This window comes from Oncorhynchus mykiss, chromosome 27 (genome assembly GCF_013265735.2).
Source record: "Oncorhynchus mykiss isolate Arlee chromosome 27, USDA_OmykA_1.1, whole genome shotgun sequence".
Classification (NCBI taxonomy): domain Eukaryota; kingdom Metazoa; phylum Chordata; class Actinopteri; order Salmoniformes; family Salmonidae; genus Oncorhynchus; species Oncorhynchus mykiss.
In genome coordinates this window covers 26,321,737-26,349,679 of record NC_048591.1, presented here as the reverse complement: position 1 = coordinate 26,349,679, position 27,943 = coordinate 26,321,737, and the positions used below count along the sequence as shown (strand labels likewise).

General features: G+C 44.3%; 1 protein-coding gene across 1 annotated transcript; it reads left to right on the top strand.

The window, feature by feature from the left end:
• Positions 1-27,942, top strand: mmp20b (matrix metallopeptidase 20b (enamelysin)). Its single transcript, XM_036964649.1, has 10 exons — positions 1-16; positions 3,616-3,692; positions 10,129-10,373; positions 11,893-12,041; positions 12,282-12,407; positions 12,538-12,699; positions 12,864-13,052; positions 13,395-13,442; positions 13,766-13,922; positions 27,762-27,942. Exons 1-10 carry the CDS (start codon positions 1-3, stop codon positions 27,940-27,942), a joined length of 1,350 nt encoding a protein of 449 aa, XP_036820544.1.
• The last annotated feature ends 1 nt before the right edge of the window (position 27,943 follows it).

The window sequence follows — 27,943 nt, the reverse complement described above, 5'->3', positions numbered from 1 at the left end:
ATGTGTGAGGTGACAGGTGAGTCACATGTTTTTTTGTGTCACAAAATATCATATGAAACATCATTATTGATCAGATTTGATTTGGATTAGACATGAATCTCAGTGCACCAAAACCAAGTTACACAAGACATGTAACATGTGGTTTTCAGATGTCATATTAAAATCCCCAAATATAACAAAAGTAAATATTGTACATCTGCAATGGATATGGTTATGAAGCTACTGAGAATGGTTCGTTAGTTAATAATAGTATTTTTATAAATTGTTGACATTTTGTGCCTTTGGTGTAGTTTATTGTGTTGACATTCTTGTTTTGGTGATTAAGTGGTTTTCAGTGGTTAAAAGCAAGCTCCTGTGAGTCTGGGTTGTGCAATGCAAGCGGTGTGCTTAGGGCGCCTGCATACCCTCTATGGCTCATCTGCTTTAGGCCATGGATTGTGAAAGCCCTTAGTGGCAGAAAACATTCTGAGTGTGAAGACATCAGAGGCACAACTGTTGGCTTTGTTCTTAGTTCTTACACATAAACACTACACACACAGTACAGTTTAAGGTCAATGATATGCCTATAACACTGACTGTAGAAACATAGTCATCTTATATCGGCCATCTCTCTGACAGACCATGAGAGAACTTTTACCCCTAGGGATAGATTTCCAACCTGAGAGGACTCAACATCGCTAAGAACCAGAATTCAATACAGGAACAAAGCACCAAGAAGCCTGATGCTGATCGGAGGGGCACAACATAATGAGTAAAACTATTATGATATTGTCTTACATTCCCTCATTAAATATAAAAAGAGATACGATTTGGAATAGAATATTTCTCATAAGGGATTTTGAATCATTTCTGATGTTTTACTCAGAGCAAATCTGGCAATGGTTTTGTTCTGGCAAACATGACTATGGGAAAGTAAAGACACTGCTCCTGCTTGTTTAATTACCCTCCTCACTCTCTCAGCGCATTTCTTCTCTACCCCAATCTGGGGGCCCACAAATGACTTCAAGCCCTCAAATGTTCCCACACAAAATGACACTTAACAGCCTAATAAACTATAAACATCAGCTTTCATTACCGTAACTCTCAAAAATAAAGATATGTAGTACCAATAAAAAATTTGGAGACTCATTCAAGGGTTTTTCTTTATTTTTACTATTTTCTACATTGTAGAATAATAGTAAAGACATCAAAACTATGAAATAACACATTTGGAATCATGTAGTAACTAAAAAAGTGTTAAACAAATCAGAATATATTTGAGAATTGAGATTCTTGAAAGTAGCAAACCTTTGCCTTGATGACAGCTTTGCACACTCTTGGCATTCTCTCAACCAGCTTCACCTGGAATGCTTTTCTAACGGTCTTGAAGGAGTTCCCACATATGTTGAGCACTTGTTGGCTGCTTTTCCTTCACTCTGCAGTCCAGCTCATCCCAAACCATCTCAATTGGGTTGAGGTCTGGTGATTGTGGAGGCCAGGTCATCTGGTGCAGCACTCCAACACTCTCCTTCTTCGTCAAATAGCCCTTACACAGACTGAAGGTCTGTTGGGTCATTGTCCTGTTGAAAAACAAATGATAATCCCACTAAGTTCAAACTACATGGGACGAAGTATTGCTGCAGAATGCTGTGGTAGCCATGCTGGTTAAGTGGGCCGTGAATTCAAAATAAATCACAGACAGTGTCACCAGCAAAGCACCCCCACACCATCACACCTCCTCCTTAATGCATCACAGTGGGAACCACAGATGTGGAGATCATCCGTCTCACATTTGGACTCACAGATTTCCACCAGCCTAATGTCCATCGCTTTTGTTTCTTTGTCCAAGCAAGTCTCTTCTTATTATTGGTGTCCTTTAGTAGTGGTTTTTTCACGCAGTCTCCTCTGAACAGTTGATGTTGAGCTGTGTCTGTTAGTTGAACTCTGTGAGGTGCTATCTGCAGTTAATTACCAAATTCTGAGGCTGGTAACTCTAATGAACTTATTCTTTGAAGCAGAGGTAACTCTGGGTCTTCCTTTCTATTGCCGGTCCTCTGAGAGACAGTTTCATCATAGCGCTCGATGGTTTTTGCGACTGCACTTGAAGAAACTTTCAAAGTTCTTCAAATATTCAGTATTGACTGACCTTGATGGACTGTTGTTTCTCTTTGCTTATTTGAGCTGTTCTTGCCATACATAATATGGACTTGGTCTTTTACCAAATATGACTATATTCTGTATACCACCCCTACCTTGCCACAACACAACTGATTGGCTCAAACGCATTAAGAAGGAAAGAAATTACACACAAGAAAGATTGTGCAAAGCTGTCATAAAGGCAAAGGGTGGCTGTTTTCAAGAATCTCACATATAAAATATATTTTGATTTGATTAACACTTTTTTTGCTTACTACATGTGTTATTTCATAGTTTTGATGTCTTCACTATTATTCTACAATGTAGAAAATTGTAAAAATAAAGAAAAACCCTTGAATGAGTAGGTGTGTCCAAACTTTTGTCTAGCACTGTATAAATTTTAAAGTGTATGTTTAAGAACTATGAAATTCAATCATAACACAAATCATGCACTAACGCATTCTGCAGTCCTGCTGCGGAGGACAGAGAAAAATCCATGTAGAATGAGGATGCTGCCAAGCAGTGGAATGTTGCTGATGCTATAAATCTGAGCTCAGAAGCACCCAATCAAGCCTAATTGTAGCCTGAATTTGCCATGGAACCACCAGGCCTACTGCAGGCATCCTGGCTGGCAGCCATTGTCTTTATCAAAGGCCCAAAGCCAACCACAGTTGCTACAGTTACAATTACAGCCAGTTTGAGTTCCTTTTTAGATGCTCTTCATAGAAACGAGTTAAATGGATTTGCTAAATTAGGACAACAGTTAACTTTTAAATGTATTTCAGGAGACACTGGAATGCGTTGGTGGACAGCATAGCTATATTGGTTGTGTCAGTTCACATGCAATACAAAGTGAAGGTAGCTACCAGAAATGATGAAATGACAAATGTTTATCATTTGATTTGGGAACAAAATAATTATTTCCGTCTACTGACAAATATATTTTGCAGATCATAGGCTAATTGTGAAAACAAATCTGTTTTCTTCACTACTGCATCAGTTTCATCATTTCTCTGGGGTTATCTCTGGGTTAGCAACTTATTTCACTAACTGTCAACAGAAACGTGGGTCTTAGGGACTTATCCACGTCACAACATCAGCACAGAGTCATGGACACAGCTTGACAGAGAATATCATTAAGATATATCCTTTTAATATCAATTTCAATAGTCAAAGGAAAACATATCATACAGTACTATCATACTATATAACAACGTCAATTAAATATTACATTTGATATGATTTTTTATGCATTTCGTCTCTCCCTTTGCTCTAACTAAACCCCTCCCTATTTCCATACTGCTGTTTGAGGCTTCCATGGCTTTGGCGGAGTGAGTATGACTCATAATAACCAGTTAAAAGGCTTTCCCATTGACCAGCACTTGCTACTCTATGCAAACTAGCCCCACTTCAATCCTGTGTGGTTACTATTAGAAATGCATCTTCTGTTCTGTTGGACCTGTGTTCTGGTCTTGGTTCTGCCTGGTCCATGTTCTACAGCTCCTACATCTATTCCTGAAGAAGAGGTCACGGCACACCTCACAGGACAGACCCAAGAGGACCTAAAGCTGGCCACAGTAAGTGTATAATTTAATGAGTTAAATTACAAAATTACAGACATTTTACAAGGACTGCATGTTACATTGTTTACTGTACGTAAAAATGCACTTTTTAAATAACATGTTAACGTTTGACGGTGGATGACTGTGGATGTGGAAAAACTACATCATCCACATGTATTGATCACATTTTTACAAATGCTTTAGAACCTTTTTCTAAATATGTATCTGTACCCATTGGATGCAGTGATCACAATATAGTGGCTATATCCCAGAAAGTAAAGTCTCCAAAAGATAGTGTATAAAATTGTGTATACGATTTTACAACTATTGATAAACATGCACCTGTTTAAGAAACTGACAGTTAGAACTGTTAAGGCTCTATGAATTGATAAGGAATTGAAAAACCTTTGGTTGAAAGAGATGAGGCAAATGGAGTCTGGCTGCACATCTGACTGGCTGACTTAATACAAATTGAGAAATTATGTGACTAAACTCAAAAATAATAATAATCTGTATTATGAAGCCAAGATCAATGATATAAACAATGACAGAAAATCATTTTGTGCAGAAAGATAAATTCACCTCATTCTTTCATCAAATCAGATCATCGAATCAAATCACTTCAACTTAGATGGAAAGCTACTGAGGATGGTAACTGAATCTATAGCCAGTATTAGCCACTCCTATCTATCATATCTTTAATCTGAGCCTACAGAAAAGTAGCAGGCCTGGAGGGAAGCCAAAGTCATTCCTCTACCCAAGAATGGTAAAGCTGCCTTTACTGGTTCTAATAGCTGACATATCAGTTTGCTGCCAGCTCTTAGCAAATTGTGTTTGACCAAATACAATACTATTTCTATCTAAACAAATTAACAACAGCCTTTCAGCATGCTTATAGAGAAGGGCACTCAACATGTACTTACTACACTGACACAAAATACTTATAATTGGTTGAAAGAAATTGATAATAAGAAGATTGTGGTAGATGTACTGTTAGTTTTCAGTGCAACCTTTGATATTATTTACCATGACCTGTTGTTGAAAAAACGTGTTATGGCTTTTCAACTGCCATATTGTGGATTCAGATCTATCTATCTATCTATCTATCTATCTATCTATCTATCTATCTATCTATCTATCTATCTATCTGTCTATCAGAAGAGAGAGGGTGCTCTTTAATGGAAGCTTCTCTAATTTTGAACATGTAAAGTGTGGTGTTCCGCAGGGCAGCTCTCTTGGGCCTCTACTCTATTTTTACCAATGACCTGCCACTGGCATTAAGCAAAGCCTGTTTACTGATAATTCAACCCTATACTTGTAAGCAACGACAGCTAGTGAAACATTAAACAAAGAGTTGCAGTCAGTTTTAGAATGGGTGGCCATTAATTAATAAACTGGTCCTGAACATCTCTAAAACTAAGAGCAATGTATTTGGTACAAATCATTCCCTAAATTCTAGACCTCAGCTGAATCTGTCAATGAATGGTGTGGCTGTTGAGCTAGTTGAGGAGACTAAATTAATTGGTGTTAACTTAGATTGTAAACTGTCATGGTCAAAACATATTTATTCAATGGTTGTAAAGATTTCTGTCTAATGTGCTGGGGGTGTGTTGATATTATGTAACACTTAATATCCTATCTCACAGATTCATGAACCAGCAAATATTTCCTAAATGTTATCCTTACAGGCAACCTAATACATTGGACTACATTCAATATGTTATAATTAGTAAGTAAAAGTCCTGCAGGCTCTGACCATAGTAAGCTGTTTATTATCTGTGTTAGTTGGGGCGTGATAGTGACTTAGGTGGGTCATCTAGGTGAAATGTATTTCTATGGTGGCATGATATGGTTCCCAATCAGAGGCAGCTGTTTATCGTTGTCACTGATTGGGGATCATATTTACAGTGCCTTGCGAAAGTATTCGGCCCCCTTGAACTTTGCGACCTTTTGCCACATTTCAGGCTCCAAACATAAAGATATAAAACTGTATTTTTTTGTGAAGAATCAACAACAAGTGGGACACAATCATGAAGTGGAACGACATTTATTGGATATTTCAAACTTTTTTAACAAATCAAAAACTGAAAAATTGTGCGTGCAAAATTATTCAGCCCCTTTACTTTCAGTGCAGCAAACTCTCTCCAGAAGTTCAGTGAGGATCTCTGAATGATCCAATGTTGACCTAAATGACTAATGATGATAAATACAATCCACTTGTGTGTAATCAAGTCTCCGTATAAATGCACCTGCACTGTGATAGTCTCAGAGGTCCGTTAAAAGCGCAGAGAGCATCATGAAGAACAAGGAACACACCAGGCAGGTCCGAGATACTGTTGTGAAGAAGTTTAAAGCCGGATTTGGATACAAAAAGATTTCCCAAGCTTTAAACATCCCAAGGAGCACTGTGCAAGCGATAATATTGAAATGGAAGGAGTATCAGACCACTGCAAATCTACCAAGACCTGGCCGTCCCTCTAAACTTTCAGCTCATACAAGGAGAAGACTGATCAGAGATGCAGCCAAGAGGCCCATGATCACTCTGGATGAACTGCAGAGATCTACAGCTGAGGTGGGAGACTCTGTCCATAGGACAACAATCAGTCGTATATTGCACAAATCTGGCCTTTATGGAAGAGTGGCAAGAAGAAAGCCATTTCTTAAAGATATCCATAAAAGGTGTCGTTTAAAGTTTGCCACAAGCCACCTGGGAGACACACCAAACATGTGGAAGAAGGTGCTCTGGTCAGATGAAACCAAAATTGAACTTTTTGGCAACAATGCAAAACGTTATGTTTGGCGTAAAAGCAACACAGCTGAACACACCATCCCCACTGTCAAACATGGTGGTGGCAGCATCATGGTTTGGGCCTGCTTTTCTTCAGCAGGGACAGGGAAGATGGTTAAAATTGATGGGAAGATGGATGGAGCCAAATACAGGACCATTCTGGAAGAAAACCTGATGGAGTCTGCAAAAGACCTGAGACTGGGACGGAGATTTGTCTTCCAACAAGACAATGATCCAAAACATAAAGCAAAATCTACAATGGAATGGTTCAAAAATAAACATATCCAGGTGTTAGAATGGCCAAGTCAAAGTCCAGACCTGAATCCAATCGAGAATCTGTGGAAATAACTGAAAACTGCTGTTCACAAATGCTCTCCATCCAACCTCACTGAGCTCGAGCTGTTTTGCAAGGAGGAATGGGAAAAAATTTCAGTCTCTCGATTTGCAAAACTGATAGAGACATACCCCAAGCGACTTACAGCTGTAATCGCAGCAAAAGGTGGCGCTACAAAGTATTAACTTAAGGGGGCTGAATAATTTTGCACGCCCAATTTTTCAGTTTTTGATTTGTTAAAAAAGTTTGAAATATCCAATAAATGTCGTTCCACTTCATGATTGTGTCCCACTTGTTGTTGATTCTTCACAAAAAAAAATACAGTTTTATATCTTTATGTTTGAAGCCTGAAATGTGGCAAAAGGTCGCAAAGTTCAAGGGGGCCGAATACTTTCGCAAGGCACTGTAGGTAGCCATCTTCCTCATTGTGTTTGTGGGATCTTGTCTACATCTAGTTGCCTGAGTGCACACCAGTAGCGTCACGTTTCGTTTGTGCTTTATTGTTTTGTTTTGATGAGTTTCAGTTTATTAAAATATGTGGAACTCTACTCACGCTGCACCTTGATCTACTCATTACGACTAGCGTGACAGAAGATCCCACCAAAAACGGCCCAAGCAGCGTGGCCAGGAGGAATGGACATGGGAGGCAATCCTGGATGGAGAAGGACCCTGGACTCAGGCCGGAGAGTATCGCCATCCAAGGGAGCAGTCGGAGGCAGCAAGAGCGGCACGGCGACGATATGAGGAGTTAGAACAACGACGGAAGTACGAGAGGGAGCCCCCCCAAAATGTTTTTGATTGGCAGAATCAGGGTTTAGACCTGAGCCAACTCCCCGTGCTTACCGTGGGGAAGGTGTGACCGGTCAGGCACCGTGTTTTGCAGTGATGCGCACGGTGTCTCCAGTGTGCATTCACAGCCCGGTGCGCTCTGCTCCAGCTTCCAGCAGTTGCCGTGCTAGAGTGAGCATTCAGCCAGGACGGATTGTGCCGGCTCAGCGCTCCTGGTCTCCAGTACGTCTCCTCGTTCCAGGATATCCTGCGGCGGTTCTACGCACTGTGTCGCCAGTGCACCGTCACAGCCCAATGTGTCCTGTGACAGCTTCCGGACTTGCCGGGCTGTAGTGAGCATCCAGGGTTGTGCCAGCTCTGCGCTCTAGACCTCCAGTGCGCCTCCACAGTCCAGTGCGTCCTGTGCCTCCTCCCTGCACTCGCGCTGAGGTGCGTGTCATCAGCCCGGTGCCACCTGTACCGGTCCCATGTATCAGGCCTCCAGTGCGCCTCCACAGTCCAGTACGTCCTGTGCCTCCTCCCCGCACTCGCCCTTAGGTGCATGTCACCAGCCCGGTACCACCAGTGCCGGCACCATGCATCAGGCCTCCAGTGCGCCTCCCCAGTCCGGAGATTCCGGCAACAGTTCCCAGTCCGGAGCCTCCAGACATGGTCTGTGGTCCGGAGCCACCAGCGACAGTCGGCTGTCCGGAGCCTCCAGCGACGGTTGGCGGTCCAGAGCCTTCAGCAGGGGTTCTCAGTCCAGAGCCTCCTGTGACGATCTATAGTCCGGTTCCTCCGGCGACGATCCACGGTCTGGAGCCTCTGGCGACAATCCACGGACGGTGCCTCCAGCGACGATCCATGGTCCCGAGCTTCCAGCGATGCGCCCCACACCGGAGCCGCCCGATGCCCTGTGTCATCCATCATAGATGCCCACCCGGACCCTCAACCTATTGAGTCAGGTTTTGCGGTCGGAGTCCGCACCTTTGGGGGGGTACTGTCACACCATGACCATAGTAAGCTGTTTATTCTCTGTGTTGGTTGGGGCATGATAGTGACTTGGGTGGGTCATCTAGGTGAAATGTATTTCTATGGTATAGTTATAGTTCCCAATTAGAGGCAGCTGTTTATCGTTGTCTCTGATTGGGGATCATATTTAGGTAGCCATCTTCCTTATTGTGTTTGTGGGATCTTGTCTACATTTAGTTGCCTGAGGGCACACCAGTAGCTTCATGTTTCGTTTGTGCTTTATTGTTTTGGTGAGTTTGAGTTTATTAAAATATGTGGAACTCTACTCACGCTGCGCCTTGGTCTACTCATTACGACGAGCGTGACAGCTCTAGTTTTATCTTATCTTGATTATTGTCTAGTCATATGGTCAAGTGTTGCAAAGAAAGACCTAGTTAATCTACAGCTGGCCCAGAAGAGAGCGATACGTTTTGCTCTTCATTGTAGTCAGAGGGCTAATATCAATACTATGCATGCCAGTCTCTCTTGGCTAAGAATTGAGGAAAGATTTACCACATTGCTTCTTGTTTTTATAAGCAACAATGTGTTGGAAATACCAAATTGCTTGAATATTGAACTTACACAGATCTGTTCACAGTACCCAGATCCAAAACAAATTCAAGGAAACATACAGTATTATACAGAACCATGATTGCATGGAACTCCCTTCATCTCATATAGTGAAAGTGAACGGCAAACCTGGTTTCAAAAAACAAATAAAGCAACACCTCAGGCACAATGCCTCTCCCCCATGCAACCTACTTTTGTGTGTATGTACTGACGTGTAACTGATAGATGAACACACACACACACACGCATGTCAATGTTTTTAAATGTATGTAAATTGTAAAGTCTTTTGTCTGTAATGTATTTTTCGTTATGTGTCGAACCCCAATAAGACTAGCTGTCACCATTGCCGTTGGCTAATGGTGATCCTAATAAAATCCCCCCCAAAATACTGTAATGACACTGTGTGAGATATTGAGAATATTTTTTTAATCCTTTTTTTGTTGTTGTGGGTGGGAGGCGGAGCTAAACACAATTACCTCAGAATGTACATGCCCTCACAATCAAGCACAGTATATGTTCCAAGATTGGCAAGGCAAGGCTCCAAAAATAAATCTGTTTTTAATTTAGAATGTAAATGTGATATGCACTGCGGGACCATTAAACTGCAGGATAATTGTGATTATTTCAAGATTGCGTCTGAACAAATCCTATATTTATTTTATGGATTTGAGCAAACTATGCATTATTGCTGAACCACAGACGTAAAATAATGTTTGAGCATTAATGGTTCTGCTATGCCAAGTCTCACGCAACAGTTGTGCTAGAATATCAGAACTAGAAAGAATGGGGAAAATAATATGAACCCTTTGCCTCCAATTCCCTATAAAGTTTGTCCTTGCTACAGTATTTCCACATGTCTAGTGTTTCCAACAAGAAGTTGTAACAAAGTGATTGAGTCCTTACTCAGTCTGCATAATATTGATTTAAGATGTTACGATATATGATAGTGAGACACTACAGAAGCTTTCATCTGTTCTCAGGAGTACCTCCGGAATTATTACAACCTGAAGAAAGAGCAACCTTTGGCTCGGATCAAGAGGTACCTGCCCTCGTTCACCTCCAAGGTGAAGGACATGCAGAGCTTCTTTGGCCTCAACACCACAGGCAGTCTGGACTCTGAGACCCTGGAGGTGATGAGTACCCCTCGCTGTGGGGTCTCTGATGTAGAGGACTACAGTCACAACAACCGTGTCAACCGCTGGAACAAGAACGTCATCACCTACAGGTAACAGTTAGGGGTTGGGTTAAATGCGGAAGACACATTTCAGTTGAATCCATCCAGTTGTACTACTGACTAGGTATCCCCCTTTCCCTATTCTTCTGAAATTAGATCCATGGCACCTGGGAGGCATGATATTATCACTGGATTTGTGTATTAGCTCACCGGAGGCTGTAGCAGGTAGAGTGGTTAAGAGCATTGGGCCAGTAACCAAAAGGTTGCTGGTTCAAGTCCCGAGCCAACTAGGTAAAACATCTGCCAATGTGCCTTTGAGCAAGGCACTTAACTCTAATTGCTCCTGTAAGTCGCTCTGCATAACTTTTCTGGGATATGTGGGACGGTAGCGTCCCACCTCGCCAACAGCCAGTGAAATTGCAGGGCGCCAAATTCAAAACAACAGAAATCCCATAATTAAAATTCCTCAAACATACAAGTATTTTACACCATTTTAAAGATACACTTCTTGTAAATCCAGCCACAATGTATGATTTCAAATAGGCTTTACAGCGAAAGCACACCCATCGATTATGTTAGGTCAGCGCCTAGCCACAGAAAACCATACAGCCATTTTCCAGCCAAGGAGAGGGCTCACAAATCAGAAATAGGGCGAAAGCACAACTTGCGATTATGTTAGGTCAGCGCTAGTCACAGAAAAACATCCAACCATTTTCCAAAGAAGGAGAGGTGTCAGAAAAGTCAGAAATACCTTTATAAATATTAACTTACCTTTGATGATATTGATCGGAATGCACTCCCAGGAATCCCAGTTCCACAGTAAATGTTTGTTTTGTTCGATAAAGTCCATAATTTATGTCCAAATACCTTCTTTTTGTTTGCGCGTTTAGCCCAGTAATCCAAATGCATAATGCACGATCACTTGTTCAGACGAAATGTCAAAAAAGTTATATTACAGTTCGTAGAAACATGTCAAACGATGTATAGAATCAATCTTTAGGATGTTTTTAACATAAATCTTCAATAATGTTCCAACCGGAGAATTCCTTTGTCTTTAGAAATGCAATGGAATGCAGCTAACTCTCACAGGCACGCGTGATCAGTTTATGTTTTATCAGTTTATGGCACTCTGCCAGACCTCTGGCTCAAACAACTCTCATTCTCTCCTCCTTCACAGTAGAAGCCTCAAACAAGGTTCTAAAGACTGTTAACATCTAGTGAAAGCCCTAGGAAGTGCAATATGACCCCATAGACACTGTATATTCAATAGGCAATGACTTGAAAAACTACAAACCTCAGATTTCCCACTCCCTGGTTGGATTTTTTCTCAGGTTTTTGCCTGCCATATGAGTTCTGTTATACTCACAGACATCATTCAAACAGTTTTAGAAACTTCAGAGTGTTTTGTATCCAAATCTACTAATTATATGCATTTTCTAGCTTTTGGGCCTGAATAGCAGGCAGTTTACTCTGGGCACCTTTTTATCCAAGCTACTCAATATTGCCCCCAGTCCCAAAGAAGATAACAGTGTCTTTTAAATGTTTTAAATTTAATTGTTTGATCTTGCAGCATTGGCAGGTACACCAGTGATTTGCCTCACAGCACGGTGGACTCTCTGATCGAGTCGGCGCTCAGCGTCTGGGCCAGGGCCAGCACTCTGACCTTTGTCAGGTCACGCACACAGAGGGCCGACATCATGGTGGAGTTTGCTACCTTTGGTGGGTAACACCTATCGTGGTCTTTCTAGATAACACTTTACGTTAAGGTATACTTTATAAAGAGTCTATATACTTTATTGACTATTTATAGATTTACAGATACTTTATGAATCAATATTAAACATTTAACTTATTGTTTGATGCTCCTAATACTCAGCTCCAAAACAACGGAGTAGCAAAAACAATTGCTTTGACTCTGACATTTTGTTTTGTGTTTTCTCTAACCTCTGGGACATAAAGAGCACGGTGATGCCTACCCGTTTGATGGGTCTAAGGGCACTTTGGCACATGCCTTTGGCCCTGGAGAGGGAATTGGAGGCGATGCCCACTTTGACGACGATGAAACTTGGACGGCAGGGTCAAAGGGTATCCATTTTTATTTTACAGAATCATTTGAACTATTTTTTAGATGTACTGATCAGAAGTTTACTTTTTTTAAACAAGAGAGAATGACCAAATAAACTGATTGTGCATGTTCCTGTTTGTGTGATTTCAGGGTTCAACCTGTATCTAGTGGCAGCCCATGAGTTTGGTCATTCTTTAGGCTTAAGGCACTCCCAAAACCCAGAGTCACTGATGTATCCTACATACAAATCCAGTCGCAGTTCACACAACCTGCTCTCCAAAGAGGACATAGCAATAATCAACTCACTTTACGGTAAGGAGGAGACCATTGAACAAATTCAAATTCTGAATGTAGGATAAGATCATACAGTAACGGGCCTTTGGCCCTTGTTAAAAGTTGTGCACTGTAATGCATAGTTTATACATAGGAATAGCAATTTCGGACACAGACTAAATGTTTATTTTGGTGTGCCTTAGGTCCAAAAAACAGTCAGCCATATTACTACTCCAGACATGGCTGGAATCAACTTTACAACCCCTGGTTCCTGGGTTCCCACTTCCCTCTGATGTTGCAGAACAAATGTTCAGCTGACCTGTCCTTTGATGCTGTCTCCACCTTGGGGGATGCCACCTTCTTTTTCAAAGACAAGTATGTCCATCCACCCTGTTGAAATGCCAATAGTATTGATGAATGAAAAGCAAACAAATCTGGGGTTCCAAATGTCATGTTTTTCCCCCCCTTCTGGAGGTATCTATGGATCAAGCACAACCAGCAATATGATATAAAAGAAGGTCCTATCAACAACTTCATGCCAAAGATTGAATCCAAAATTGATGCTGCCTTCTGGGTCCCTCGGCGATCCACTGCTTACCTGATTCATGGTACAGACATCTCCTACCATACTACCCCATCATGGTTAACCGTGTGTAACGAATGATAGGACTAATTTTCGGAGAAAAAAGTGAAGTGTATCAATCACACCTACCTTATTTGGCGGCCTATTTCAGCTGACCGATTCTGCTCAGACACCTTGCTGCCGCTTTCTGCTACTGCTGGTATGTGTTTCCTTCTTTTGCTCCCACCACCACCCCAGACCCCACCTGTTAGGTTCTGTTTCCTGCTGTGGGATTGGTATAGTCTACCGTGCTTCACTGCTTCTAAGTCATTTTATATATTGACGCTTTGCTTGGGCAGTGAGCTACCCTGAAGGAGCAGAGCCACCCTGAAGGAGCAGAGCCACCCTGGAGGAGCATAGCCACCCTGAAGGAGCAGAGCATATATCGCCAAGACTTGCATTATTCATTATTGAATAAAAGGTTAAACATATCTCTAGACAGTGTTTCCTTTATAACTATGAGCCATCCTCTGTTTGTTCCAGAATCCATGTACTGGACGGTGAAGGGTTCCATTGTGAAAGGCAAACCTAAACCCATCAGCAACTTTGGCTTCCCACCATGGGTTCAGGAAGTAGACGCAGCGGTACACATCGTCAAAACAGGACGCACGCTGTTCTTCATTCACGACATTTACTACAGGTGAGCCTGGCATTCTGAAACATCACCAGTGTACAGTCATTGGCCTACAGTACAAAATATCATTATAGCATATTGAATATATTGCAGAGAAACTGTATTGTGGACGTTTTTTCAGTTATAATGAAAACCGAAGAGTTATGGATGCTGGATACCCACAGTACATCAGTGATGATTTCCAAGGGCTCAATACTACTATCGATGCTGCTGTCTACAAAGATGGTTAGCTACTTTTACATCACGACAACAAAGACCATGCCAGCTCAATTTGAACATTTAATTTTGTAAAACTCTTTCTAATTGTTACATTTTTGTTCATCCTAGGTGTCATATACTTCTTCGTTGGACCACACGTGTACAAGTACGATTATACCCAGAAACAAGTTGTTGGAACTGAGAAAGCAAATACCTGGCTCGGATGCTAGTGAATTCATGGGAATTTCAATGTTTTTGTCCAAAATGCAATAAAGATTATGCAAAGCTGTACAAAACTGTATGCATAATGATAACATGTTGAATTTAGTCCAATGTATTAGGTTGCCGGTAAGGATAGCATTTAGTAAATATGTGCAGGTTCATGAATAAACTGTGAGACAAGAATGTGTTACATAATACCAACATACTCCCAGCACATTAGACAGAAATGAATGGGTAAGTTGATATGGCTCATTTCATAAACATTGCCTATATCATATATTTTAGATCACACATCAGCAAGTGTGGTTGAGATTGTAATGAGGATATGAAACCGACAGTTGAAGTCGGAACCTTAGCCAAATACAGTTAAACTACGTTTTTCACAATTCCTGAAATGTAATCCTAGTAAAAATTCCCTGTCTTAGGTCAGTTAGAATCACCGCTTAATTTTAAGAATGTGAAATGTCAGAATAATAGTAGAGAGAAGGATTTATTTCAGCTTTTATTTCTTTCATCACATTCCCAGTGGGTCAGAAGTTTACATACACTCAATTATTATTTGGTAGCATTGCCTTGAAATTGTTTAACTTGGGTCAAACGTTTCGGGTAGCCTTCCACAAGCTTCCCACAATAAGTCGGGTGAATTTTGGCCTATTCCTCCTGACAGAGCTGGTGTAACAGAGTCAGGTTTGTAGGCTTCCTTGCTCGCACATGCTTTTTCAGTTCTGCCCACAAATGTTCTATAGGATTGAGGTTAGGGCTTTGTGATGGCCACTCAAATACCTTGACTTTGTTGTCCTTAAGCCATTTTGCCACAACTTTGGAAGTATGCTTGGGGTCATGGTCTATTTGGAAGACCCATTTGCGACCAAGCTTTAACTTCCTGACTGATATCTTGAGATTTTGCTTCAATATATCCACATAATTTTCCGTCCTCATGATGCCATCTATTTTGCTTGCAAGCCTCCCCCTTTTTCCTCCAAACATAATGATGGTCATTATGGCCAAACAGTTCTATTTTTGTTTCATCAGACAAGAGGACATTTCTCCAAAAAGTACAATCTTTGTCCCCATGTGCAGTTGCAAACCGAAGTCTGGCCATTTTATGGCGCTTTGGAGCAGTGGCTTCTTCCTTGCTGAGCAACCTTTCAGGTTATGTCGATATAGGACTCGTTTTACTGTAGATATAGATACTTTTGTGCATGTTTTATCCAGCATCTTCACAAGGTCCTTTGCTGTTATTCTGGGATTGATTTGCACTAATCGCACCAAAGTCTCATTCCTCAGCAGCATGACGGCTGCGTGGTCCCATGGTGTTAATACTTAATTGCTCCCAAGGATGAACCAGATTTGTGGAGGTCTACAATTTTTTTTCTGAGGTCTTGGCATATTTATTTTTCCATGATGTCAAGCAAAGAGGCACTGTTTGAAGGTAGGCCTTGAAATACATCTACAGGGCCACCTCCAATGGACTCAAATTATGTCAATTAGACTATCAGAAGCCTCTAAAGCCATGACAGAATTTTCCAAGCTGTTTAAAGGCACAGTCAACTTAGTGTATGTAAACTTCTGACCCACTGAAATTGTGATACAGTGAAATAATATGTCTTTAAACAATTGTTGAAAAAATTATTATTATTATTTAAAAAAATGCACCTTTATTTAACCAGGTAGGCTAGTTGAGAACAAGTTCTCATTTACAACTTAGACCTGGCCTAGATAAAGCATAGCAGTGTGAACAGACAACAACACAGAGTTACACATGGAGTAAACAATAAACAAGTCAATAACACAGTAGAAAAAAAAGAAAGTCTATATACATTAGGCAGGCGATTAGGTAGGCGAATAATTACAATTTAGCAGATTAACACTGGAGTGATAAATGATCAGATGGTCATGTGCAGGTAGAGATACTGGTGTGCAAACGAGCAAAAAAGTAAATAAATAAAAACAGTATGGGGATGAGGTAGGTAAATTGGGTGGGCTATTTACCGATGGACTATGTACAGCTGCAGCGATTGGTTAGCTGCTCAGATAGCAGATGTTTAAAGTTGGTGAGGGAGATAAAAGTCTCCAACTTCAGCGATTTTTGCAATTCGTTCCAGTCACAGGCAGCAGAGAACTGGAAGGAAAGGCGGCCAAATGAGGTGTTGGCTTTAGGGATGATCAGTGAGATACACCTGCTGGAGCACGTGCTACGGGTGGGTGTTGCCATCGTGACCAGTGAACTGAGATAAGGCGGAGCTTTACCTAGCATGGACTTGAGATGACCTGGAGCCAGTGGGTCTGGAGACGAATATGTAGCGAGGGCCAGCCGACTAGAGCATACAGGTCGCAGTGGTGGGTGGTATAAGGTGCTTTAGTAACAAAACGGATGGCACTGTGATAAACTGCATCCAGTTTGCTGAGTAGAGTATTGGAAGTTATTTTGTAGATGACATCGCGGAAGTCAAGGATGGGTAGGATTGTCAGTTTTACTGGGGTAAGTTTGCCGATATTTGATATGAGTCTGGAATGAGAGTTTACAGTCTAGCAAGACACCTAGGTACTTATAGATGTCCACATATTCTTGGTCGGAACCATCCAGGGTGGTGATGCTAGTCGGGCGTGCGGGTGCAGGCAGCGAACAGTTGAAAAGCATGCATTTGGTTTTACTAGCGTTTAAGAGCAGTTGGAGGCCACGGAAGGAGTGTTGTATGGCATTGAAGCTCGTTTGGAGGTTAGATAGCACAGTGTCCAAGGAAGGGCCAGAATCTGGATCAGGGAATCGCCCGCAGCAAGAGCAAAATCATTGATATGTACAGAGAAAAGAGTCGGCTCGAGAATTGAACCCTGTGGCACCCCCATAGAGACTGCCAGAGGACCGGACAACATGCCCTCCGATTTGACACACTGAACTCTGTCTGCAAAGTAGTTGGTGAACCAGGCAAGGCAGTCATAAGAAAAACCGAGGCTACTGAGTCTGCCGATAAGAATTTGGTGATTGACAGAGTCGAAAGCCTTGGCCAGGTCGATGAAGACGACTGTACTGACAGTACTGTCTTTTATCAATGGCGGTTATGATATTGTTTAGGACCTTGAGCGTGGCTGAGGTGCACACGTGACCAGCTCGGAAACCGGATTGCATAGTGGAGAAGGTACGGTAGGATTCAAAATGGTCTGTGATCTGTTTGTTCACTTGGCTTTCGAAGACTTTAGAAAGGCAGGGAAGGATGGATATAGGTCTGTAACAGTTTGGGTCCGGGGTGTCTCCCCCTTTGAAGAGGGGGATGACCGCGGCAGCTTTCCAATCCTTGGGGATCTCAGACGATACGAAAGAGAGGTTGAACAGGCTGGTAATAGGGGTTGCGACAATGGCGGCGGATAGATTCAGAAATAGAGGGTCCAGATTGTCAAATCCAGCTGATTTGTATGGGTCCAGGTTTTGCAGCTCTATCAGAACCTGAAGGGGGGTGGGGGGGGGGAGCTGTTGGCCGTGGTTGGAGTAGCCAGGAGGAAGGCATGGCCAGCCGTTGAGAAATGCTTGTTGAAGTTTTCGATTATCATGGATTTATCGGTGGTGACAGTGTTACCTAGCCTCAGTGCAGTGGGTAGCTGGGAGGAGGTGCTCTTGTTCTCCATGGACTTTACAGTGTCCCAGAACTTTTTGGAGTTAGAGCTACAGGATGCAAATTTCTGCTTGAAAAAGCTGGCCTTTGCTTTCCTGACTGACTGCGTGTATTGGTTCCTGACTTCCCTGAACAGTTGCATATCGCGGGGACTATTCGATGCTATTGCAGTCCGCCACAGGATGTTTTTGTGCTGGTCGAGGGCAGTCAGGTCTGGAGTGAACCAAGGGCTATATCTGTTCTTAGTTCTGCATTTTTTGAAAGGAGCATGCTTATCTAAGATGGTGAGGAAGTTACTTTTAAAGAATGACCAGTCATCCTCAACTGACGGAATGAGGTCAATATATTTCCAGGATACCCAGGCCAGGTCGATTAGAAAGGCCTGCTCGCAGAAGTGTTTTAGCGAGTGTTTGACAGTGATGAGGGGTGGTCGTTTGACCGTGGACCCGTAGCGGATACAGGCAATGAGGCAGTGATCGCTGAGATCCTGATTGAAGACAGCGGAGGTGTATTTGCAGGGCCAGTTGGTCAGGATAATGTCTATGAGGGTGCCCATGTTTACAGATTTGGGGTTGTACCTGGTGGGTTCCTTGATGATTTGTGTGAGATTGAGGGCATCTAGCTTAGATTGTAGGACTGCCGGGGTGTTAAGCATATCCCAGTTTAGGTCACCTAACAGAACAAACTCTGAAGCTAGATGGAGGGGCGATCAATTCACAAATGGTGTCCAGGGCACAGCTGGGAGCTGAGGGGGGTCGGTAGCAGGCGGCAACAGTGAGAGAATTTTTAAAATTAGAAGTTTGAACTGTTTGGGTATGGACCTGGAAAGTATGACATTACTTTGCAGGCTAACTCCTCCCCCTTTGGCAGTTCTATCTTGACGGAAAATGTTATAGTTGGGTATGGAAATCTCAGAATTTTTGGTGGCCTTCCTAAGCCAGGATTCAGACACGGCAAGGACATCAGGGCTGGCAGAGTGTGCTATAGCAGTGAGTAAAACAAACTTAGGGAGGCGGCTTCTGATGTTGACATGCATGAAACCAAGGCTTTTTCGATCACAGAAGTTAACAAATGAGGGTGCCTGGGGACATGCAGGGCCTGGGTTTACCTCCACATCACCCGAGGAACAGAGGAGGAGTAGGATGAGGGTGTGGCTAAAGGCTATCAAAACTGGTCTCCTAGAGCGTTGGGGACAAAGAATAAAAGGAGCAGATTTCTGGGCGTGGTAGAATATATTCAGGGCATAATGCTCAGACAGGGGTATGGTGGGGTGTGGGTACAGCGGAGGTAAGCCCAGGTACTGGGTGATGATAAGAGAGGTTGTATCTCTGGACATGCTGGTTGTAATGGGTGAGGTCACCGCATGTGTGGGAGGTGGGACAAATGAGGTATCAGAGGTATGAAGAGTGGAACTAGGGGCTCCATTGTAAACTAAAACAATGCTAACTAACCTGAACAACAGTATACAAGGCATATTGACATTTGAGAGCGACATACAGTGAGGCATAAAGTAATCGCAGGTGTTTATTGGGAGAGCTAGCTAAAACAACAGGTGAGACAACAACAGCTAATCAGCTAACACAACAACAGCAGGTAAAATGGCGATGACTAGGCAGAGAGGGTCGGATTAACTACACACAGAGCCTGAGTTCGCGGCTGGGGCCGACAGATAAAAAATACATAAACAGAATGGAGTAATGTGATTAATGGACAGTCCAGCAGGCATCAGCTATGTAGCCAAGTGATCATAGTGTCCAGATGGCAGCAGTAGATGGAACAGGGAAGCTGCCACTACGCTAGCACGCGGGCGACACAGCATTTAAAGTTAATAGCCCGGGGCCAGTAGGAGCGTCTGCTCCAACGGAGGCCGGGTGAATGCGCAGCGGATGGAGTATTTGTCGGCAGACCAGTCGTGGTGGTGCGGCGGGGCACCGGGTCGACAGAGAATCCAAGCCAGATGGCAAAAGAGGTATTGTAGAATTTAGTTTGCTATCCAGGAAATGCGCCTGGCTCATGGCTAACTGGTGCTGGCTTTGTGGCAGTGGCGTTAGCCACTATAGCCAATCGGTAGCAGCGGCGATCCGGTGCCAAGGTCCAAAGTTTACAGCAAGGATCCGGTGGAGTATTGGGCTCTAGCCGTGTATGAGTGGGGTTCGGGTGAATAGCTGAGTAGGCCGGGAGGTGGGATAGGGATAGCTTCGGTACTGGGTGCCACGGTGAGTGCAAGCTGTGAGCTAGCTAGCTGCACACACAATTAGCCCAGCGTCGTCCGGGTTAGGGAGGGCTTGGACAGTAGGGATATCCTTGACTCATCGCGCACCAGCAACTCCTGTGGTGGGCCGGGCGCAGGGCACGCTAACCAAGGTTGCCAGGTGCACGATGTTTCCTCCGACACATTGGTGCGGCTGGCATCCGGGTTGGATGCACACTGTGTTAAGAAGCGGTGCGGCTTGGTTGGGTTGTGTATCGGAGGACGTCTCTCCCGAGCCCATACGGGAGTTGTAGCAATGAGACAAGATAGTAGCTACTAAACAATTGGATACCACAAAATTGGGGAGAATTAGGGGTAAAATAAAAAAGAATATATATATATATATATATATATATATATATATATATATATATATATATATATATATATATATATATATATATATATATATATATATATATATATATATATATATATATATATATATATATATATATATACAGTGCCTTGCGAAAGTATTCGGCCCCCTTGAACTTTGCGACCTTTTGCCACATTTCAGGCTTCAAACATAAAGATATAAAACTGTATTTTTTTGTGAAGAATCAACAACAAGTGGGACACAATCATGAAGTGGAACGACATTTATTGGATATTTCAAACTTTTTTAACAAATCAAAAACTGAAAAATTGGGCGTGCAAAATTATTCAGCCCCTTTACTTTCAGTGCAGCAAACTCTCTCAAGAAGTTCAGTGAGGATCTCTGAATGATCCAATGTTGACCTAAATGACTAATGATGATAAATACAATCCACCTGTGTGTAATCAAGTCTCCGTATAAATGCACCTGCACTGTGATAGTCTCAGAGGTCCGTTAAAAGCGCAGAGAGCATCATGAAGAACAAGGAACACACCAGGCAGGTCCGAGATACTGTTGTGAAGAAGTTTAAAGCCGGATTTGGATACAAAAAGATTTCCCAAGCTTTAAACATCCCAAGGAGCACTGTGCAAGCGATAATATTGAAATGGAAGGAGTATCAGACCACTGCAAATCTACCAAGACCTGGCCGTCCCTCTAAACTTTCAGCTCATACAAGGAGAAGACTGATCAGAGATGCAGCCAAGAGGCCCATGATCACTCTGGATGAACTGCAGAGATCTACAGCTGAGGTGGGAGACTCTGTCCATAGGACAACAATCAGTCGTATATTGCACAAATCTGGCCTTTATGGAAGAGTGGCAAGAAGAAAGCCATTTCTTAAAGATATCCATAAAAAGTGTTGTTTAACGTTTGCCACAAGCCACCTGGGAGACACACCAAACATGTGGAAGAAGGTGCTCTGGTCAGATGAAACCAAAATTGAACTTTTTGGCAACAATGCAAAACGTTATGTTTGGCGTAAAAGCAACACAGCTGAACACACCATCCCCACTGTCAAACATGGTGGTGGCAGCATCATGGTTTGGGCCTGCTTTTCTTCAGCAGGGACAGGGAAGATGGTTAAAATTGATGGGAAGATGGATGGAGCCAAATACAGGACCATTCTGGAAGAAAACCTGATGGAGTCTGCAAAAGACCTGAGACTGGGACGGAGATTTGTCTTCCAACAAGACAATGATCCAAAACATAAAGCAAAATCTACAATGGAATGGTTCAAAAATAAACATATCCAGGTGTTAGAATGGCCAAGTCAAAGTCCAGACCTGAATCCAATCGAGAATCTGTGGAAAGAACTGAAAACTGCTGTTCACAAATGCTCTCCATCCAACCTCACTGAGCTCGAGCTGTTTTGCAAGGAGGAATGGGAAAACATTTCAGTCTCTCGATGTGCAAAACTGATAGAGACATACCCCAAGCGACTTACAGCTGTAATTGCAGCAAAAGGTGGCACTACAAAGTATTAACTTAAGGGGGCTGAATAATTTTGCACGCCCAATTTTTCAGTTTTTGATTTGTTAAAAAAGTTTGAAATATCCAATAAATGTCGTTCCACTTCATGATTGTGTCTCACTTGTTGTTGATTCTTCACAAAAAAATACAGTTTTATATCTTTATGTTTGAAGCCTGAAATGTGGCAAAAGGTCGCAAAGTTCAAGGGTGCCGAATACTTTCGCAAGGCACTGTATACATATATACATATATATATACATACATATATACAGTGGGGCAAAAAAGTATTTAGTCAGCCACCAATTGTGCAAGTTCTCCCACTTAAAAAGATGAGAGGCCTGTAATTTTCATCATATGACAGCGTTGCTGCACAGCTATTTTCAGGTCTTCAACCCAGCCTAAAGTCCTTAGCGCTCTGGAGCAGGTTGTCATCATGGATCTCTCTGTACTTTGCTCAGTTCATCTTTGCCTCGATTCTGACTAGTCTCCCCGTCCATGCAGATGAAAAATTCTGCCACCACCATGCTTCACCATAGGGATGGTGCCAGGTTTCCTCCAGACGTGACTCTTGGAGTTCAGGCCAAAGAGTTCAATCTTGGTTTCATCAGACCAGAGAATCTTGCTTCTCATGGTCTGAGAGTCTTTAGGTGCCTTTGGGCAAACTCAGAGCGTGCTGTCATGTGCCTTTTACAGAGGAGTGGCTTCCGTCTAGCCACTCTACCATAAAGGCCTGATTGGTGGATTGCTTCAGAGATGGTTGTCCTTTTGGAAGGTTCTCCCATCTCCACAGAGGAACTCTAGAGCTCTGTCAGAGTGATCATCAGGTTCTTGGTCACCTCCCTCACCAAGGCCCTTCTCCCCTGATTGCAAAGTTTTGCCAGGCGGCCAGCTCTAGGAAGAGTCTTGGTGGTTCCAAACTTCTTCCATTGAAGAATAATGGCCACTGTGTTCTTGGAGACCTTAAATGCTGTAGAACTTTTTTGGTACCCTTCCCCAGATCTGTGCCTCGACGCAATCCTGCGGACAATTCCTTTCGACTTCATGGCTTGGTTTTTGCTCTGACATGCACTGTCAACTGTGGGAACTTATATAGACAGGTGTGTGCCTTTCCGAATCATGTCCCATCAATTTAATTTACCACATCTCAAGGCTGGTAAATGGAAACAGGATGCAACTGAGCTCAATGTCGAGTCTCATAGCAAAGGGTCTGAATACTTATGTAAATAAGCTATTTCTGTTTGTTAATTGTAATAAATGTGCAAAACTTTCTAAAAACCTGTTTTCGCTTTGTCATTATTGGGTTTTGTTTGTAGATTGCTGAGGTTTTAATTTTTTAATTCATTTTAGAACAAGGCTGTAACGTAACAAAATGTGGAAAAAGTCAAGGTGTCTGTCACGTTCTGACCTTTATTTCCTTTGTTTTTGTATTTATTTAGTATGGTCAGGGCGTGAGTTGGGTGGGCAGTCTATGTTTGTTTTTCTATGTTTTGGGGCAGTTCTATGTTTTCGGCCTAGTATGGTTCTCAATCAGAGGCAGGTGTCATTAGTTGTCTCTGATTGAGAATCATACTTAGGTAGCCTGGGTTTCACTGTGTGTTTGTGGGTGATTGTTCCTGTCTTTGTGTAGTATTCACCAGATAGGCTTTATTAGGTTTTGAGTTCTCACGTTTCTTGTTTTTTCGTTAGTTTGTTCATGTATAGTGTCGTGAATAAAATACAATGAACAACCACCACGCTGCGCTTTGGTCCGCCTCTACTTCACAAGAAGAGAATCGTTACAGAATCACCCACCACAACAGGACCAAGCGGTGTGGTAATGGGCAACGGAGAAAGCAGCAGCAGGAGCAGCGCGAGGAGGTATGGACATGGGAGGAGGAATTAGACGGAAGAGGACCCTGGGCTCAGCCAGGAGAATATCGCCGTCCCAAAGAGGAACTGGAGGCGGCGAAAGCGGAGAGGCGCTGGTATGAGGAGGCAGCGCGGCGTCGTGGATGGAAGCCCGGGAGTCAGCCCCAAAAATTTATTGGGGGGGGGGCTAACAGGGAGTATGGCTACGCCAGGTAGGAGACCTGAGCCAACTTCCTGTGGTTACCGGGGGGCTAGAGAGACCGGGCAGGCACCGTGTTATGCTGTGGAGCGCACGGTGTCCCCAGTGCGGGTGCACAGCCCGGTGCGGTACATTCCAGCTCCGCGTATCGGCCGGGCTAGAGTGGGCATCGAGCCAAGTGCCATGAAGCCGGCTCTACGCATCTGGTCTCCAGTGCGTCTCCTTGGGCCGGCTTACATGGCACCAGCCTTGCGCACGGTGTCCCCGGTTCGCCTGCATAGCCCAGTGCGGGCTATTCCACCTCGCGCACTGGCAGGGCGACCGGGACCATTCAACCGGGTAAGGTTGGGCAGGCTCGGTGCTCAAGAGCTCCAGTGCGCCTGCACGGCCCGGTCTATCCGTCACCACCTCCACACCCCAGCCCTCCGGTGGCAGCTCCCCGTACCAGGCTGTCTCTCCGGCCCATCCGTCCAGAGCCTTCCTCCTCTCCAGCGCTGCCGGAGTCTCCCGCCTCTCCGGCGCTACCAGAGCCTTCCTCCTCTCCAGTGCTGCCGGAGTCTCCCGTCTGTCCGGCGCTTCTGCCGGAGTCTCCCGTCTGTCCGGCGCTTCTGCCGGAGCCTCCCGCCTGTCCGGCGCTTCTGCCGGAGCCTCCCGCCTGTCCGGCGCCTCTGCCGGAGCCTCCCGCCTGTCCGGCGCCTCTGCCGGAGCCTCCCGCCTGTCCGGCGCCTCTGCCGGAGCCTCCCGCCTGTCCGGCGCCTCTGCCGGAGCCTCCCGCCTGCCCAGCGCCGCCAGCGCCGCCCGTCTGCCCAGCGCCGCCAGTGCCGCCCGTCTGCCCAGCGCCGCCAGTGCCGCCCGTCTGCCCAGCGCCGCCAGTGCCGCCCGTCTGCCCAGCGCCGCCAGTGCCGCCCGTCTGCCCAGCGCCGCCAGTGCCGCCCGTCTGCCCGGAGCCGCCAATGCCGCCAGGAGCCGCCAGTGCCGCCCGTCAGCCAGGGGCCGCCAGTGCCGCCAGTCAACCAGGGGCCGCCAGTGCCGCCAGTCAGCCCAGCGCCGCCAGTCAACCAGGGGCCGCCAGTGCCGCCAGTCAGCCAGGGGCCGCCAGTCAGCCAGGGGCCGCCAGTCAGCCAGGGGCCGCTAGAGCCCCTCCGCCCGGAGCAGCTGTCCCTCTGTCCCGAGCAGCTGTCCCTCTGTCCCGAGCAGCTGTCCCTCTGTCCCGAGCAGCTGTCCCTCTGTCCCGAGCAGCTGTCCCTCTGTCCCGAGCAGCTGTCCCTCTGTCCCGAGCAGCTGCCCCTCTGTCCCAAGCAGCCCCTCTGTCCAGTGGGGTCATTGAGAGGGGTGGGCATGGTGAGTAAGCCACGGAGGCGGACAATAAGGCGGACTGAGACAATGGCGAAGTGGGGTCCGCGTCCCGCGCCAGAGCCGCCACCGCGGACAGACGCCCACCCAGACCCTCCCCTATAGGTCAAGGTTTTGCGGCCGGAGTCCGCACCTTTGGGGGGGGGGGGGGTACTGTCACGTTCTGACCTTTATTTCCTTTGTTTTTGTATTTATTTAGTATGGTCAGGGCGTGAGTTGGGTGGGCAGTCTATGTTTGTTTTTCTATGTTTTGGGGCAGTTCTATGTTTTCGGCCTAGTATGGTTCTCAATCAGAGGCAGGTGTCATTAGTTGTCTCTGATTGAGAATCATACTTAGGTAGCCTGGGTTTCACTGTGTGTTTGTGGGTGATTGTTCCTGTCTTTGTGTAGTATTCACCAGATAGGCTGTATTAGGTTTTGAGTTCTCACGTTTCTTGTTTTTTCGTTAGTTTGTTCATGTATAGTGTCGTGAATAAAATACAATGAACAACCACCACGCTGCGCTTTGGTCCGCCTCTACTTCACAAGAAGAGAATCGTTACAGTGTCTGAATAGTTTCCGGAAGCACTGTCACTTCCCAAAACAGACTTTCATATGTTTTAACTGCAGGGAATTACATTGAGTGTACAAAACATTAGGAACATGACAGACTGACCAGGTGAATCCAGGGGAAAGCTATGGTCCCTTATTGATGTCACTTGTTAAATCCACTTCAACCAGTGTAGATGAATGGGAGGAAACAAGTTAAAGAAGGATTTTTAAACCTTGAGACAATTGAGACATGGATTGTGTATATGTGCCATTCAGAGGGTGAATGGGCAAGACTAAAGATTTAAGTGCCTTTAAACGGGGTATGGCAGTAGGTGCCAGGTGCACCGGTTTGAGTGTGTCAAGAACTGCAACGCTTCAGGATTTTTCACGCTCAACAGTTTCACGTGTGTATCAAGAATAGTCCACCACCCAATGGACATCCAACCAACTTGACACAACTGTAGGAAGAGTTGGAGTCAACATGGGTCAGCATCCCTATGGAATTCTTTCGACACCATGTAGAGTCCACGCCCCGATAAATTGAGGCTGTTCTGAGGGTAAAGGGGGTGCAGCTCAATATTAGGAATGTGTTCCTAATGTTTTGTACATTCAGTGTATAAGAGGAATGACATAATCCACAAAATTAACAAAGTTATCATAACTTCACAGTTTTGTTTCATCACTGAATTGCAACAATCAATACCTGCCAATAGATTACCAGCTCACTGGATATAACTAGTCATATTTCGTTCAGGTTGCTTCATGCTTTTCTGTGTTGTCTGTGTGCCAATGACCTTACAAGGGAAGAGGTGGATACCTCCGTTTGGCCCTGAAAATCTGGAGTGATGCGGGCGGCCCCACTGAAATTCATCAATGTCAACCACGACAAGGCATACATTGTCCTCTCCTTCACAAGAAAGAGTATTCTGACCCTAAATCAGTCTCTGTTCAGTTCAGTGTAGTTTCTAATAGAGGTGGTAGAGAATGTGTGTGGCTGCATGTGAGATTTTAATTGTGCTATAGTTATATACTGTACTTACTGGAGCCAGTTTCCAGGTACATGACTGTTAGTAAATCTCTCTCCATCTATCCATCATAGCTCATGTAAACTTCTTTCTCTTTGATGGCCCCACAGGTGTTCTGGCTCACGCCTTCAAGCCAAGGGAGTGCATGGGGGGAGACGTGCACTTTGACAAGGATGAAATCTGGACAATGGGCATTGCAAGCTAGGTAGGGCCACTGCTCCAAGCATGACATGAGGATCTGAATTGTTTTTTATAAAACACAATAAAATAGGATTTCAAATATGATTATAGACAAATAAAAAATGTCTCATCGGATGTTGTTTTAGGTTACAACCTGTTCACTGTTGCAGCCCATGAGTCAGGCCACTCCCTTGGTCTCTCCCATTCCAAAGACCCCTCATCTTTCATGTACCCCAACTACAAGTATTACAATGGAGCACAGTACACACTGCCATGAGGTGACGCGCTGGTAATCCAGCAGTTGAGTTGAAATCACCATAGTTATCACGTGGTCCATTTTTGGTGGATTTCTATCTAAACATTGGAGACTGCTTTTATTTCCAAGGCAAGACAGTCAGAAAACAAGATCCACCTAACCTTCCTAAGAAGTGCGATCCCAACTTCTCTGTTGATGCAGTGGCAGTGTTCGGGAAGGAGATAGTTCTCTTTAAAAAACATGTGAAGGAGTTTTGAATTATGCAATATGATTTTTATAGTATAAATTCTTATTTTCCCCAACACAGCGGTTTGTTTTCCTCCAGGTACATGTGGTTGAGGACAACATGGAAAACATACTGGAACCGTCTGAGAGATGGCCCCAACAGCACATACCTTCCCAGCATCAACTATCCTGTGGGTGCGGCCAATGACATCCCTGCCAAAGGCGTGGCATATGTCTTCACTGGTAATGTGCAGTCTGATCGCCTCAAAGGCCTCACTTAGG

What these genes read in the sequence shown, in the direction of transcription:
- mmp20b (XM_036964649.1), top strand. An exon ending in GGTGGAGTTTGCTACCTTTG is followed by an intron (nt 12,042 to 12,281) that starts GTGGGTAACACC and finishes TGGGACATAAAG; the next exon opens with AGCACGGTGATGCCTACCCG. An exon ending in ATTCACGACATTTACTACAG is followed by an intron (nt 13,923 to 27,761) that starts GTGAGCCTGGCA and finishes GTTTTCCTCCAG; the next exon opens with GTACATGTGGTTGAGGACAA.